This window comes from Haliotis asinina, chromosome 3 (assembly GCF_037392515.1).
Source record: "Haliotis asinina isolate JCU_RB_2024 chromosome 3, JCU_Hal_asi_v2, whole genome shotgun sequence".
Taxonomy (NCBI): Eukaryota; Metazoa; Mollusca; class Gastropoda; order Lepetellida; family Haliotidae; genus Haliotis; species Haliotis asinina.
Genome location: NC_090282.1, coordinates 7,281,219 through 7,299,019, shown reverse-complemented (window position 1 = coordinate 7,299,019; position 17,801 = coordinate 7,281,219). Strand labels below are relative to the sequence as shown.

General features: G+C 39.1%; 1 protein-coding gene across 1 annotated transcript in view; it reads left to right on the top strand.

The window, feature by feature from the left end:
* The first annotated feature begins 5,999 nt into the window (after window positions 1-5,999).
* The window catches only part of LOC137279182 (uncharacterized), a 30,200-nt gene continuing 18,398 nt past the window's right edge, over window positions 6,000-17,801 (top strand). Inside the window, exon 1 of the mRNA XM_067811671.1 lies at window positions 6,000-6,074. Within this exon, the coding sequence (XP_067667772.1) occupies window positions 6,000-6,074 (75 nt within the window). The remainder of the gene's footprint in view (window positions 6,075-17,801) is intronic.

Here is a 17,801-nt window from a genome sequence, read left to right as displayed (position 1 = left end):
CAGTGTACACGGGATAACATAGCTTCAGTTCTTCAATGGGTTCTAACGAAACGGAAAGTCATGAATGTTTCAGACTGACCTTCAAGACCTGCTTCAGAGTGACAATGTGCACATATTGTTGGTAGGCCACACCCTTAAGTTCCAAGACCATGTATCATTTCAATACAGCAATACATTATATCTGGAAATAAGGAGTAGGGCACAGTCATAACCACGTCATGTTATAGGGTCAAAATTTCCGATAAAATATTTTTTCAGAAAGGATATACGGGACAAATGGTCTAACAATGGGAGTTCAACTGTTTACACACCTGTCGGTGATGTGCATTCTGACACAGCAGTAGAGGCCGGGGATACATGAGGGTATGTTACTATAAATAATGACGAGTTGACACAAGTATGCAACACGGCCAACTACACCCCCTGACAAGACATGCTGGCAGCTATGCCGACCTTTCTGCCTTGCCCCTCCTTCATTCCATCCTCTTTGGTCATAGTGATACATATTAAACCACAAAAAATCCAGCGTTACATAAATGTGGCCAGCCATTGTAAGTATGGGATACAATGTCTGTTCCTACGAAAAAAAACCATCGTTACCTCTCGCTAACGTTTGTAGTCTACACAATAATGGCAGGCATCTCTTTGTTTCGATGTTCTTCAAATTAGGCCGACTGGTGAGCCAGACGGCAGAAGTTGAATAGCGGAATAACAGATGAAAGGGATGACGGCTGGCTTAAGAGAGACTTGATGTGCCTTTTCAAGGTCACTATCTTCTACGCGCATTCAGATGACGATCGTTCGAGAGTCAACGAATCCGCATTTGAAAGTTACACTCATGTGACATCAGTCGTGAACATATAATAGTCTCTTTGTCAGGTTCTCTGTAGACTTTGTGGTTTCAAATTTCAATTTAAAGGATGACTAATGCCAGCAACATTCAGGGTATTTGACGCCTGGCTGTGCAATACTACATCACAGAAGAATGAAAAGCGGACGGAACATAACAGTGCAGTTGGCATAATACTAACAATCATTTGAACAAATGCAGATTTGTGGAAAACTTTGAAAAGTTCTTTTTCCTTAGCGTCAAGATTTTCATACATAGGTGTCATACAATATGTTATGTTGTATCGAGAAGAATGTTTACAGAAACCATCATCAAACGCCAGAAAGGTAGTTTACAGAATTATACCAAGAACCATAAACGAAAGTTCAGATATCCAATAGAGATCTTTTCCGAAACTGGCGATACACGGTAGAAATGACAAAAAAAACCCCGATTATTCGTCGATGAAGTGTTTAGTGTGTGTATAATAACTTTGTTGTGCTTTTGCGACTGTAACGTTTTCAAAGCTTCCGTGACCTACCGGTCAAGTCTATTTGTCAAGCATAATTTGTCTTCATGTCAATTTGAATACACGACTGTCATCATGATTTTAACACATAATATATTACGAAATACCATTGTGCAATTCGTGGAAAAGAACAACTTATTCACTCCATGTATTTTTGCATACAGAAGCTTGTTTTGTCTTTACTTGATTCAATACTTCTTGGACATTTGCAGGTGGCTCAGTCAGTCAAACTTACACAGTATATTTACAGTCACATTAACTCATTCCAGACCGATCAGACAGGTGTGGCATAATGTTAGTTCCGCGTCCACAAGAACACTACAATATTTGTTCAACCAATAATGCAATCCTTGCAAATATATTGTAAATGTGATTACATAATGTGCATGATTTGATTTGGGTCATAGTTAGTGAGTGAGTTTAGTTTTATGCCGCACTCAACAATATTCCAGCTAGGTGGCAGCGGTCTGTAAATAATCGAGTCTGGACCAGACAATCCAGTGATCAACAACATGAGCATCGATCTGCACAATTGGGAACCGATGACATGTGTCAACCAAGCCAGCGAGCCTGACCGATCGATCCCGTTAGTCGCCTCTTACGACAAGCATAGTCGCCTTTTGTGGCAAGCATGGGTTGCTGAAGGCCTATTCTACCCCGGGACCTTCACGGGTCGGGTCATAGTTAGGTTCATGGGTATTCATGGTTACTTGAGGAACAAGCCTGATCGATTGTATACAATGAAGAAACATATCAAAGTAACATGTGATGAGATTGTACGAAGCTGAAACTTCGAAACGGCTGCGTGTAAATAATCAAGTGTGGACTATCCATATGGGAAACTATCCACGGAGAATGTTCAAATGCACGAAACAAAAACACTCACAATTACATTGTCACTTATGAGAAGCATACTATTAGGTTATTGGTGGTCTGGATAGCACCTGGAATGCTCACAGCACTCATGATCTGAAATGACTGATTAGATGGATAACGAGATTACACTACGACTGCTTTGTCCTCGGGTGTAGTATAACCAACCATAATATTGGTTATACTACGGATAGTACTTTCTTCTGTGCGTCTGCTTCTTAAATAGACACGGACATGGAAAAGTTCAAATTAACCTTTATTTCGGAAATTACAATTATGCAACCTTGACATTGACCGTAAATTCCAAAGACCCAACAAGGAATGCAAAACGGACGATCTTCACCTTTCAGCAGGTATGCATGTGTATACCTTGTATGACCAATACGATGTATGTTATCAACTACATATTAGCAGACATATTGAAAGAATTAATTTCAACTCTTTTTTGTATCTTTTCGTTACAAATCCAATAAATTACTGTCTAAAATACTAGAACGAATTTGTCCTCCATTTCACCTAATGCAAATGGTTTCCTGAATACTGGCTCAAAATGACAACGTGGTCGACTGGACATGAGCCACGGCACCAATGTTGATACCGACGCACGTGATGATTTTGAACGGGTGATAAATTTGGTACGTGACTACATATGTGTGCCGCATTACCTCTGGAGTGCGCCCAAGCAAAACACGGAGCAGCAGAAACTAAATCCCACACTGGTGCTGAATAACAAGAAAGACACAACATTATATTCTGTTGTAATATGATGAGGACGAAAATATACTTAAATTCTACTTTAAGTCAAAACAAAGAAATTCAGGGAACATTTTGGAAAATATATTGTCATCTGTTTAACAAGTCATAGAAACTGCGGTTAATTTAACACACGCGCAAGCGTTGTGACAAAAATGAGTACGTATCAGTATTAACTTTCATTGCTATTTTTCACCTTCACGGGGAGTTCTTTCTTCACAGTCGTGGTGTAAGTAAGTTATACGATTCGTAAGTGCAGTTTAATCCGGGTACTGGTTGGTTATCCTACTCGCCGCTTCGCGGGTCGTAGCATAACCAACTAGTTCGTTGATTAAACATACATACTCGTATAACCTATGTATATTGACGTCAAACAAATCATTGGTCAAACGTCATTGCTACATGAAACATGTATTGTTTATGTGCTATGAACCTGATGTATAAACACATACGCTGTCAATATAACACGGTTACATCTTCCTCCTCTCCACACCTTTTTGCAAAGATTTCTTGTGATTATCGAACGCCGTTTGTCGCTTATATTTGCAACATGCAAAAGACACAGATGAGTTCTTACTTTTCCTAACGAATACAGTGTATGCCACAGAAATACAAACCACAGCCATATTAGATTAAAGAAAATCATTTACCCTGAAATTAGTGAGACATTAGTTTTTATATCACACACAAGTAATATTTGTTATTTTGGGTTTGACTTTTAGTCATATGAATATTTGCCAAACATGATTCAGTGATGAATGATGAAGTTTTCAGCGAGAACAAAAGACACGTCATGCACAACAAATCTTGATCAAAACTTGTTTGAAGTGTAAACTCCCTCAAACCATGAGCAATGTTTCAATTAACACACGAATACCTCTGTGTGACATGTAATGTACCCAAAAAATAATTCTATCAAATATGGAAATGTAATGTGATAAGAAAAAACCAAACAAGTTTCTCAACTGTCCTCTCTGGAAACTTGACAGTTGCAAATCCAGGACACCTAGAAAAAGACGTCTCTCCACCTCCATCACGATCCTCAGGTTTTGCATGACAAATATTTTCATCCGGTCGACAAAAGTCAATTAAAGTGTGGCTCTGTCGCGTGTTATATGTGCTTTAAGTCAACTTCAAATGTGTCCAGTTTGATCCGTGCGTGTTGGTCGGGATTTGCATAAAGGCAAGGTTGTGAATTGCACGGGGCTTCTCTGTCATTACACGTGTACTTGATTATTATGAATGTTCGGAATGGATAGAATTTCATTGCATGATTCGGACACTTTCCTGCGAGTGTTTCGGAATCATTGTCACATAGTGAAGATAACGTGTGTTAGCAAAAAGATGCCTCTCTTGATGATCTGTTTGATTATACTCTTCTCTAAGCTTGATGTTTAATAAAATGTTTTTCCTTGGATGAATTGCAAGAAGCTGATTTGGTCCGGTGACAACCATACTGAAGCTAGAACATCAACATTTCAAATTATAACTGTACTTTCCCCTGGACGTTGAACCCACGATCAACGAAAGACTCGGAGAGAACACGAACTGATGAAATGAATGAAAGGTCCAGTGCAAAGGAGGAAGCTTTGTTTGTGGGGTCCGGGGCACGGGGATGTGTTATGTTTGCCTGCCACGTAGCATGTTAATTGGGTCAGACTGAACAGGTAACTGAGCAAGTGAGGAAACCCATGTTTTCATTCTTGTTGAGAGTACACAGTCTTATCCCAATGTGTGGTTTGGTGTCCAGTAAATGTATAGAGCTTGCCAAGGGAAGGTGTACGTGTGCATGACGCGGATGCATTTATACTTATATGTGTGTGTGTCCGTGTTCCTCTCTCTCTCTCTTTCTCTCTCTCTATACATATCTATCTATCTATCTATCTATCTATCTATCTATCTATCTATATCTATATATATACATATATATATAGAGAGAGAGAGAGAGAAAGAGAGAGACACGGACACACACACATACACACACACACACACATATATATATATATTATACACACATACATACACACATACATTATACATACATATATAGCTATATGTATATGATCGACATATCGGTAGGGAAAACTCTGTTTTTCCACTGTCCCTGTCAACAAGCAAGATACTAATCACGAAAAACAATGACAGAGTGTTTTAGGGTATTGCACTGTTGGTTTGAAACACCTAGAGAAGTCTCACCAAATCTTTTAGGCCTTTTCCAGAGCAGAAAGACAACATTGTGTTGATACTGAACTTTCCAAAATATAAAAAACTCCGCATGCTTTGATATCAGGCGTCATTAACTTGTGAACGTAAAGATAAACGATGAGCCATGCAGGCTAAATCCCTAGATTTAAATCACTTTAAAGACTGACCAAAGCACACTCCTTTATTCCAAACCTAATATAAAAAGAATACAATGTCCAAGTGCCTTCCTCGTTGTGACGCACACGCAACACTAGTCAGCCAAATCAGAAGCTGTCCAACTGTTGGCCAGTTGGTCTGATTCATTTCACACCCGACATCAATACTTCAAGGGAAGTGTTCCCTGACCACTACTAACAATAAATACATCCAAGGGGTGAAACCTTCATCTAAAGTGAAAAAAGACAATCCCAGGGCTGTGGTGCAAGCAGGCGAAAACAGGAGCAGACGATAGTTCAGGCAGACGATACCTGTTTGTTGGTGTTGGCGAGCGTCAAACAAACCAGGCAGCCAATGAACGTCGAGTGGAGCCAAGGGATGACGATGTTCATAGGTGTAACGACAACACGTTGGATGTGTGCAGTAATAGCAGCACAGAGATTCAGGCATCTAGCGGAGGAAAAGGAGGACAATTAATCAGGGATGAGTTTCACATAGATACCGAAGATAACACATACTCTGTAGCACGGACAGTACCGGATGGTGTCTTCCTGAACTCCCTTGACAACTTTCGTTATTTGTGTTGGGTTTCGATATTTTTGCTTTTAAGCCTGTCATCCATTAACTGTGATTATTACAAAACTGCTACCGGCAATGCGACACGTATTAACGATACTTATCGGTTCTTGGAATGTTCTATGTTCCATTCTGGCGACCACACCCACAAAGGTAAGTATTTTGTAATATAAGTTTGATAATTGTTTTAATGTATTTGACTGTTTATGTGATATTAAGGGACAGATTAGGCCACATTGGAATAAAACATAACCAACCCAAATGTATTCTTGAATGAATTCTGTTTCGTCTCGTAAAGTGGATAAGCGTTCAAAGGGACCTAACTTATTTAGCGATATTTGTTATCAAATTTCGTCTGTTATATATACGTAAGGGGTACATTTGAAGAGATCAAACATCATATAATATAGTCTGAATTTCGTTCTACACCATAACGGGCCTGTTTTATCATACATATGTCCGGAGAAGGTGTTTGACATTCTTTAGAAGACATACCACCATCGCATATAGCTATCGCAATGTGTGTAAACTTAATCTCTTCTGAATTATATTGTTTGACTCTGTGTATACTACAATATTAGAAACTCAGAAATTTGGTTCACTAGACCTCAAAGATTAGTTGGAGAACACGCCCTAACAAATGTTGAACATTGTATCTGATAAAGCCTGAACAACTATGTATCCTTATTTAACTGCAACTCTTTTCGTCATCCGATAAATAGCCTTATCATATTAAATAACAACATATTGTGGAAAACTGTCTCAGTGTCCTGCCATTTGAACATGAGCCGTTCTAGGTATATAGTTTCGTGGTGCGGTACTCCCTCAATACACGTCAGATCACTAAAATATCTATACATGTTCACAAATACTCCACAACGTCTAATGGTAATAACTAGGCAACAGTAAAATCTTAAGTTTTCTGAATTGATTTTTCTTTAAATTGTAAATGAAGGTCGAGTAGAGGATTGATCTTAGTATCCTGTATACATGTATACATATACATTCAGAGTTTTTTCAATTGTCGATACGCTGTGGTAACCATTAGACACATTTGGTTATTTAAGCGCAACCTTTCACATAAAACCATTTAAAACTACGCACTTCGTCTAAAAATGTGAAGCACTGCATGTACGTGTGCGTGCGTTCTTATGATGCATGCTGGATTTACAAACACAGTGATCTGATGCTTTATACTATGTTAAGTCTGAGCGTTAAACTGTCTTCTCGTTCGCAAACACACATGATATAAATCCATATATGCATGAAGACAAATATGAATGACGTTGCTTCGAGGATGATGTAAATACCGTTATTGTTTCATCCACTTTTTTGAATGGGTGTTGATGGGACATGAAACATTCACTTACATACACAGTCAGTGCAGATAAGAATATTTGTCAACAATAGAAATTTGATGTAAAAATTATGCAAACACGAGAGTGCATATAAATAAAAATGATTTTCCGTTAAAGGACATCTTCACATCTTCACATATTGTAGTTCCTCTGAAAGAATTGCTGTGATTCTATGACAATATGGCTGACAAGTGACATGTGAGTTAACAAATTTTACGCAAAACATTGACTGAAACAATAGGTAGACTTTAAGCCTTTATTTGACACCACCGTGGAGCATATGCCGAAATATATAGACACAATTCTAGAACAAAATAAGGGCTAGTGTATTCATTGCCGTACTCATACTCTGGATCAACATACTGGTGTGTCGTCCCATACTGGCCCTGTCTTGTCTTGATTTCAGTTATGTTTGTTTATAGTCGTGTTCCAACTATTTCTCTTTGCAAAGACATTGTTTCCACCAAAGGTGAATACGGTGACTTCATTTTTCAAAAGACACAGTGGGTACATTTTGAGGTCAACATTAATCACATTTTGAGAAAGCCCACGTAAAATAGGACCTGGCTTGGAAACATTCCCCGCATTACTGCATTATTCACCAATGCCCATCATAAAGGTTAAATGGAGGAAATGTATCTTTTGTCATATGTTCTTCACATGTCTACATATCTTATTTAGCATGACACTAAGTCGTGATATCATATGTGTAGTTTTTATATATATATATATACCAAATTTTACACTCAAACGCAGCTGCTCACGTGCACGATATTTGCACATGCTTTTCAGTAGTTTGATGCATGATCATCGTGCAATTAATCTGCATAAGGTTTGCAGTTGGTACCCCAAAATTAGTGGAGAAATCAATCTTCGATGTCACCATATACATACACATAACATATAGGGAATGTTTTAAGTGAGTCGAAACTTTTGATGGGAAGTATATGTGAATTTGCAGTCCTTATCCAATGGTTAGGTTTTCCCTTTCTTCGAGATTTTTCTTTTCTTGTTTATAAATGTTGTCAATACCGATACGATCATACAAGGTTTCTACTACATTTATAACTTTGTTATGGGATTATTTCATAAACATAAGGGGCAACTAATTGTACCTACAGTCTCAGACACGTAATGGCAACGTGTAAAGAGCCGAGAACAAAAGAACTGAAAGGCATACACGCACGTAGAGACGTGATGGAATCTACGGTTTGTAAGGCAGGGTAACGATGAACTAACAACGCATCACACTTACTGGACCTAGGAAAACAGAGGCAAGGACGTGATGCATAATGAGGATAGCGAACCAGAAAACCACAGTTCAAGAGCTTTACCTAATGTCTTTGTTCATCATACTTTGTACATCACAAAAGGGCTTAGTACATTCCAATCGCTTTAATTGACCCTCTTCCCAAATCATGTAGTCTGGACTTGTGTACGCGATGTGACCGGAGCGCTGTGGTCGTCTATGTTTAGCTATAGGGCTGGCCACACATTAGTCCATCCTGTCACCACCCTGATACCACGTACCACCCACCTGTCTAGCTGAAGTTGGTGCACATACCCTTCCCCAAGTGTTGACAGTCTAGCTAAAAGAAACATCGCTTGGAATAACCACTAACATCATGTGGTATAACCCTTAAAAGTGGCGCTGGAATTTCAAGCGGGCCGTAATTGTGATGCTGAGTCACTTCTCGTCATTTGATAGTGTATTATGCTCTCAGTACTGCGATTACCACCCACTAACACTCACAGCTAAAGTACAAGCTATTGATGCTTTACAGTATGTGTAAATATACACTGCAATACTGACCAGTTTCTGAATGGGAATGTTAGTTGACATATGTACCAAATATATAGTAGGAGTCTATTCATATTTCTTTGTACTAATTGAATGATATAGGAAACACGCCTCTTAGTAGATAACGCATGTAAATAGATACTTGGTTGTCAATTACTATTTTTGTTTGAGTCGGGTTTGTCATACAGATAGCAACTGGCGTGGGTGGGGGACTGCCTCACAGTATGAAACTGACGTGATTGAGGATAGTGACTGGCGTGAATGAGGATAGTGACTGGCATGAGTGAGGATAGTGACTGGTGTGAATGATGACAGTGACTGGTGTGAATGAGGACATTGACTGGCATGAGTGATGACAGTGACTGGTGTGAATGATGACAGTGACCGGCATGAGTGAGGATAGTGACTGGCATGAGCGAGGATAGTGACTGGCATGAGTGAGGATAGTGACTGGCGTGAGTGCTGGTGTGCCATAAAGGTAGCACCGGACTCGGGCGAAGTACATTAAGATACGGAGGTATTAGTTGGTGTAATTTAAATGAGCACGATTGTGCTTAATGACGTGAACAAAAAGCGACGTTGCCGGAAACTATTGTCCCAATATTTCCCTAGTACATTGCCGCTTCCTGTCGAGACAGCAGTGTAAAGATGGGCCTTGGGTAAATATAAGCAGCTTCATTACCACGGCACTGCGCTAATGTGACCAGCTCTTGTTTAACCATACATCAGCCTAATTAACTGAACAATGCTTTCACGAATTATGTAACGGGACACAGGAATGCTCCATACAATGCAAACATGGAGGCAATGTGCCCCTTTAAACATCACTATTAACTGTAAAGGGAGTGCACCGTTTGTGATAAACAGGGTTTTTTTTCACACGGCAAGATTTGTGCATGAGAATATTTTGCACAATTACCATTCCTGTCTTGCCATAAAGAAAATAATTACCGTTGATGTTTGGCTAATTTTGCAACGAGGCTGACGTTTGTTCAAGGTACCTCACCGACCATGTAATCTGTCATAACGTTTGGTGCCGCAGTGATACTTATCGACTTCGGTTCGTGGATGTAACAATAAAGGTATTTTCATTCTCGACTCCCTGGGGATCATAACAGCTTATCTGAGAATTCAGGTTTGAATTGACTCATACATTTCATGCCACTCTCTATGCGAATCGCACAGCACATGTCATCAACGTACCACTGTGTACACAAGCACACTGCTCCACATGCAACCACGTAACATTGCACATGCACAATGCACCAAACCTGACAGTTTGCAGTAAGTTTGCACAGGAAGACACTGTCATGTCAAAAAAGTAGGATTCAAACTTTTAAATTGTTTATGTATATATATTGACAGGACACAAACTAGACACATATTTCATAAATCAATTGGACTTCGCTCTGAACCATGTTATTTTCTCTCGATCTTGCTTGTTTTCACAGATTTGTTATTGAATTGGTTTTAAAGTAGGCATATTGTCTGTCCTGTTCCACTTCATACACATACTCAGGCCGCGTTACTGTGCTTTGCGCTGAGATTTTGTTTGTCATGGAAAGGGATCTGTTAGTGTTTTATGAACTACGACGCAAACATGTAGTCACCTACTCTTCTGAACAGCAACGGTCAATTGATGAACTTTGTGAATCTCCTTCGTTCGTTATCTATCAGACAATGGCTAGCATGCGTTGTAATAAGGACGATGTGAGGTCTTCAGATGTGCTGTATGCCACAGACGTCACAAGATGATGTTGCATCCTAGTCGTGACATCTTTAGTGAACTAATATCTAGTTCCTATAAAGTAAAATTCATTCTGTGAGCGAAATAGAATACATGTGGCGATTTTTTTTCTAAGGAAATTAATCCCACGGAGAATTTACCTTGATTCTCTATGAAATATACTGGTTAGAAATCCCAGTCCGGTAATCCCTGACAAATGATTTCATTATTATGAATGTATGAATGTGTCATTTTTAGAACAATATTTGTAGACGGGGGAATACCCGCTCGCCTGATAAACAATACGCTTTACTAACAAACATAGAAGTGTAATAAGAGTACAAACGGTTGGGAGCAAATCACGCCTAGGCTAACTCAGTGAAGAAAAGTGTTGGTTATTTTCGTTGAATGTCTAACTAAATATTCCTCAGTAAATAAGTGCTCTTTTGCTGTGTTTAATCATTCCATTTCAAATTGTTTGTCATTAAACAACTTTTGGCAAATTATAAACTCGTTTTCTTCATTGTAATCAATAGGGTAACCTTCACCTCAACCATAGACGTCATAAACAGAGGCATTCATAGTCCAATCTAACAACCCTTTAAATCAATACCCTGGCCATCTACTGGTGGGTCGTCGTTGATTGTCCTGTAATCGAATGTCTTTGCGTTATACAAAGAGATAAATATATAACATTGTTTATAAATTTGGATCAAGCTTTCCCAATGTCATTTAAATTACCAAGTTTGACCATGTGACCACTTTGTTGATAAAAGCTTTACTGAACGATGCGAGGAATGACAATCCAAAACAGACTCTCCTGGACCAACAACTCCTAGAGTAGACAATGAATGGAACACAGTTGCTGAATCTATATCAGAAATATGTGAAATAAGCCGTCACAAACATACGCCATGTTTTGAAGAGGAAATGCACACAAAGTTGATATAGAAAGGGAAGCGAGAATTCTTAGTTGACACTTTGTAAAGTGACCAGGAAATGCCAGTGTTATGCTGGGTCTTTGAAGAAGGGGCTGTAGAGTGAGCTGGAGCAGGGCGGGATGTATCCACAACCGAGGTGTGGTGGGTGGTTTGGTTACAAGTCATCCCCAGCATAACAAGCTGCAGCAGGGAATGTTTCATAGATCCCTGTATCTAGACCTAGGTTTGTCTTGAAGGATATACCAACCTTTAATCTTTGACGTCAACAAATATCTGGCTTGGGACCAATGTGAGTTTACTTCTGTGCAGTTTGTGCAGTCTAAGATCTTAGGCAACTGCAACGGAAACAGGTAATATTGCAAGACATCATACAGTGACATTGTCACAGAGTACAAGAGATTTCCCAGTGTGGTGCAATTAGCTGTGACGTAATGAATTCGCTGGTCATTAAATCCTCCATAGACGTGTAGGGTAAGGTAACTATGTTGTATTTTTGTAACATCATCCCTTGCCGTGACTTAACACTTTGGTACAATTAGATCCGTCCAAGGATGTTTTTATAAATGGGTATTATTTAGTAACAGCACATCGGTTGAGGTCGAGCTATAACAGGTCTCAATGCTTGTTGTAGGATATTGCACTACGGTTCCAACGCGACAGATTTTGTGACATCGTAAACACACAAGGACAACTCCCTATCAAGCCGCTGGTCAAAACATGGTTATTTATAGCCGCCACTGCTTGCAAAATTATATGCGGCACCAACCTACGTTCACTGCTCCATCCTCACTGAGTTGCATCAGAATACCTAAAGCTTTAGCTCAAATGGGATTCATTGTGACATTTCACACATTCCAGTAAGCCTTTGTCAAATATTCACAGGGGAAGTGACAACAGTATTAAAGCGACAAAGCCATTTGCATAATAATGAGAAATCTGAACAGAAGTAGTCCATCATAAGTATGTGATGATAAGCACAGGGAGGACATCAGGTGCTCGAGGGCATGTACATTTAAATCAGGAGGAGGTGGAGGAGAGTCTGTTAAGACCATGCTAATGATGTGCCCTGTGTTGTTCAACTGAATAGTGTTACATATGAGCATGTTCGTGAGGTTGTGGACATTGGTCAGTAGGTCATCTTAACGTGGCAGGGAGACCATCAGCACGTCACAGAGCATCGGGTCAACACGTACGGTCTCGTCACAATATCAACGGGAAGTTACATTGAAGCTGTTGGCTATCTCTATATTAATAAGGGCGATTTTTTGTTCAGTGATGTTGCGTTGGTATTGTCCCATTCAACATTTATTAAGTCGATCCTTTTGTTAAATATGAGAAAGACATCTGTCTTGTTAGTTGTCAACAAAAACTCACGTTCGGCTGTAGCAGTGTATTGCTCTATGAGAGAAAGACAAGGGACAAAGAAGGACAACCAAGGTCTTTGTGTGATTAGGTACACCCTACGTCACATTCAACCTTGCCAAATTGTACAACCGAAATTCCAACCTTTATTACTGTTTTACCGTGATTTACCGTGGTTTCACAGTATGCTGAATTTAGAAAAATGACAAAAATCATTCAGTGACATTTAATTTATCCTTATTACCTTCAGATCTCTGAGATTATTCATTTCGAGTATTCTACTAGTTGGTCGGTAACCATATGTATGTTATGTGTAATGACGTCACTGGAACATGGCGAAGGATGTACGACGAGCATATGATATAGAGCGTAGTGGGACTTGGGATTCATAAATCTATAACTTGTTAATATTATACTTGATAACACATATCTTGATAATATTCATGATAGAATATTCATACTGTACACGTACGCGTATAAAAACTAGATTGTAGAGTCTGCATAATAAACTGTTTGATAACGATACATAAAAGCATACTTATGATTTCATCGGAATGGTAAAATGAACCATTCAAGTAACGGTGTTCGTCGCCGTAATTAGGCAGTCACTGTGTCAAAGTTCCGTGCATAAGTTAACGTACATCATTACGTTTTCTTATGCTTAGTCAAAAGGTGAGAAGCTCTAGAAGGATGTGTTCAAGAAAATGCTTTGTGATTACCTTCTTAAAGAACGGCTGTCATCGTTTTTGAACGGTCAGGTGATTACGTAACCTTTTCATTGTCCCACGTTAAGAAATATTGAAGTCAGGATCTGGTACAACTCCAAACAGAAGGAAAAAACTAAGCATGTTTTCTTATGGCATAATCTTCGAAGTGTTAGTTTCATGGCATGTTAAAGCCTCAGTATGCACTCTGTGTCTCTGTTAATCGTCTCATTCCTTGGCCATATCGTTGTACATAGCCAATAAGCAGGCTGTTTTTACGACAGTTCGCTAAGTGTTAAAACTCGACGATATTGTTAATATTTGTTCCCAGCATGGCAAGAAATTTTGCAGGAGAGGATGTCTTCTCTGTTAACGTGAACATTTCGAGAACTTCGTTGGAGTGAAATCTTGCATAATCTTTACGGACTTTGCGAAAGTAAGACTGTTCACAACAAAAGTGTAATTCTTCGAATTAGAGGGATAACGGTAAACACGTAATGTGAACAATCTCCACGTGATCCCCAGCACAGTACTTGCCCAGATAAACTCACCAAACAAATACAATATATCACTTCTTCACGTGGCTTCTTGTTCATATAAATACAGTGTTCTTTCAAGTAAATCACTTGATCATGTCAAGAACCTGCTTCTTTGCTGTTTTGTTTGGAATGCTTTTAACATTTGTGTAAACGATACTAATGTGTAGGTGTTTTACTTAACAGAAGTTGCACACAGCCAATTTGGTCAAACAGATGTAAATTTCTGCCAAAAAAGATAAGACGATATATTACATCTTGTGAAAATAGTGACGTGTTTTCCAACTTACAAATATGAGTGACAAAGCCATTTCCATTGTCATAAAATAACTTTACTCTTTTCGTCTACTGTACGAACACTATCATGATGAGTTGCTAGGTAACAGTATCGTACTATGATGAGTTGCTAGGTAACAGTATCGTACTATGATGAGTTGCTAGGTAACAGTATCGTACTATGATGAGTTGCTAGGTAACAGTGTCGTACTATGATGAGTTGCTAGGTAACAGTATTGTACTATGATGAGTTGCTAGGTAACAGTATCGTACTATGATGAGTTGCTAGGTAACAGTATTGTACTATGATGAGTTGCTAGGTAACAGTGTCGTACTATGATGAGTTGCTAGGTAACAGTATCATACTATGATGAGTTGCTAGGTAACAGTATATTTCTATGATGAGTCGAGTTATCACCATAAGCTGACCCACACAAACAACTCTAATATGACAGGTTGTTTTAGAACTCATATCTGACAAGATGAATGTCGGGTAAAACTGCAAGTAAAGTAAAGTTGTTCACAGGTTACGACACATATTACACTTTCAAGTAGGTACATAGAACACACATAATCATCACTAATGACAGGAACAGACACATATACGTCACAGTCACAAACAAACAGTGGAGTACAAGCAGAGCATATATATAAAAGGTATAAACTGTTTTGAGCAGTTGCAGTTATGTTTTGACAGTGACCTGCGCCGTGACATTAAGTCACAGCTTATTTAGACATTCTCTTTAATTGTTATATACACTATTGGAAGGATGATTTTATGTCGAAAGATGCTTCACAATCGACTGGACATATTATTGTATTCTCATGACCTCAACCTAAAAATTTTATTCATATTTAGTGTTTTCAAATAAGCTCAATGTAGCTACTTGCTTTTTGAGTCCGTTTTCCTTAAGCCCTAAAGTTTTATTTCAGTTTATCCAACGTTGCTACTCGTGGCTTTGTATCTCAGAAAATCCCTCCCGCATTTGACATTTCCATGGAAATTGAAAAAAAGGAATAGGTTTTATTGTTAGTGAGGCGCTAAGTCAGGCCTGGTGAACTAACGTGGTGACATCAAGCACTTACGAAGCAGCCACTAAAAGGTCAAGTACTTTGATGTTTAATGGACCTTTTCTCCCAGATTATCAGCAGGATACGTTTCGATTAGCACAAACGTCACTACACAGAAATAGTGGGGACTCATTTTCAGTGTAAGGGTTTAGTTTGTGTGCCTAGTTGCTTGTGACTCCATGGTAAATGTTATGCGGTCTGCCATTTACAAGGACGCCACTTCATTCATCTATACACCCCATACTTGCCGGGGCTTATTGCTGAAGTCCCTGCTGGTCCGGGGAAAGAAACGAATGAATAATTACACCACATCACCAGTACTCCAGCTATTCGCTGTATATTCGAAAATACTTACTAGGAAAGAAAATGCTTAATGTTTATATACATGTATAGTGAATACAGGTAACAAGCTCTTTCCACATTCATAAGAATTTTGTACAATAGTACGATTGCACTAGTCCGACTATAGTACGAGGATAGGCATACGATTGTACAAGTCCGACCGAGGATATGCTTATTTGAATATTTCATGCCAAACTCAATATTCCGTCTGTATGACGGTGGTTTGAAAATAGCTGATTCTTGGGCAGACTTTCAGGCAGGCATCATGTGATACGATGCCAGAGCGTGTGGCCATGAATCTTTATCACATAGTGATGAGACCAGGTGTTCGCCAAAAGGTGAGGGAATCCTGACCTATAAACGGATTTATACAGAGGTTCACTGGCATTCGTTTCTTCAACTCATCGATGTCAAAACTACAGAGATATAACCTTTGATCTGTACACGTATGTATCACTTGTGTATAACACTCAACCATTTGACTGTACATTTAAACACTTCAGGACTGAATTACAGCGATGAAAAACAGTGATGATCCTGGCTTCAAATTACTAATGTACGCGAGAATGTACGAAACATCTGATGATGTTCACTCATCGAGTAGAATCAGGGTAACGGACAATTGTTTGACAAATCAAGAACACAGCTTAATTCCACAGGTTAAAAGTTAACAGTCCCTGTTAAATGCACGCATTCGTACCAGCGGCTAATGTGTTTGTTTTATTCCAAAATGGAGCATGATTCACGTTTAATTACTCCACTCGTCTGTTTATTGTGTTCAATCAATTCCAAATGTCCTTGGCAAAATCTGTTTTCTGGCTGAGCTGTCGCGGTACATGGCGTGCTTTTGGATTTGTTGATGTTGAATTTTGGCATTAAGCTTGCAGTTCATTGTTGTACACATACACGACACACAATTCAATGGGGATTAGTCAGTCTCCTGTTTGTCCAGCTCAGTGTGGCCTGTTGCAACGTGTGGATAAAATGACTGATCTCATAAGAAAATACGACATGGGCTTAGAGTGATCTGATACAGTGCGACGAAGCCAGTACGGGTGTCATGAGTATTAGAGTACACTCGAAGACTTGGAAGATATGGGTCAATTTGTTTTACCACACATGGTATGTCGCTTAACAAAACGGTGTGTTGAATCTCCAAGCTTGACATAAATCATTAGTATCAAATTGGCTAAAGTAATTTCTAAATAAATTATGAATAAGCCAAAATAATAATTCTGCTGCTGCAACTACTACTACTACTACTACTACTACTCTTACTACTACTACTACTACTACTACTACTACTACTACTGATCCGTTAGGATGTGGGTTTGAATTGATCTTTGAGCAATAAACCATGCTTGTTGTAAGACGCGACGAACCGGATCGGAATGTAAGGCTCACTGGTTTGGTTGGCACGTCATAATATCCAAATTGCGTATGTCGATGCTCATGCTGTTGATCACTGGATTGTCTGGTCCAGACTCGATAACATACAGATCACCGCCATATGGCTGGAATATTGCTGAGTGCGGCGTAAAAGTAAACTGCGGCATAAGCCTAACCTCACTCACTCAGTCACTAAAACTACCCTACCCTACTAATAGCTTATATTTAATGGCAGGCAGATGGGAGTCTTTGTAAGCTCGTGGAACTAAACTAGGTCAGATTAGATCTATGGTCTTTGTCAAACAAAACAGTATATTTTATGTTCAGTTTCTCTTTGCCAAAGAATGATGAAAGAATAGCGACATAAACCAGGA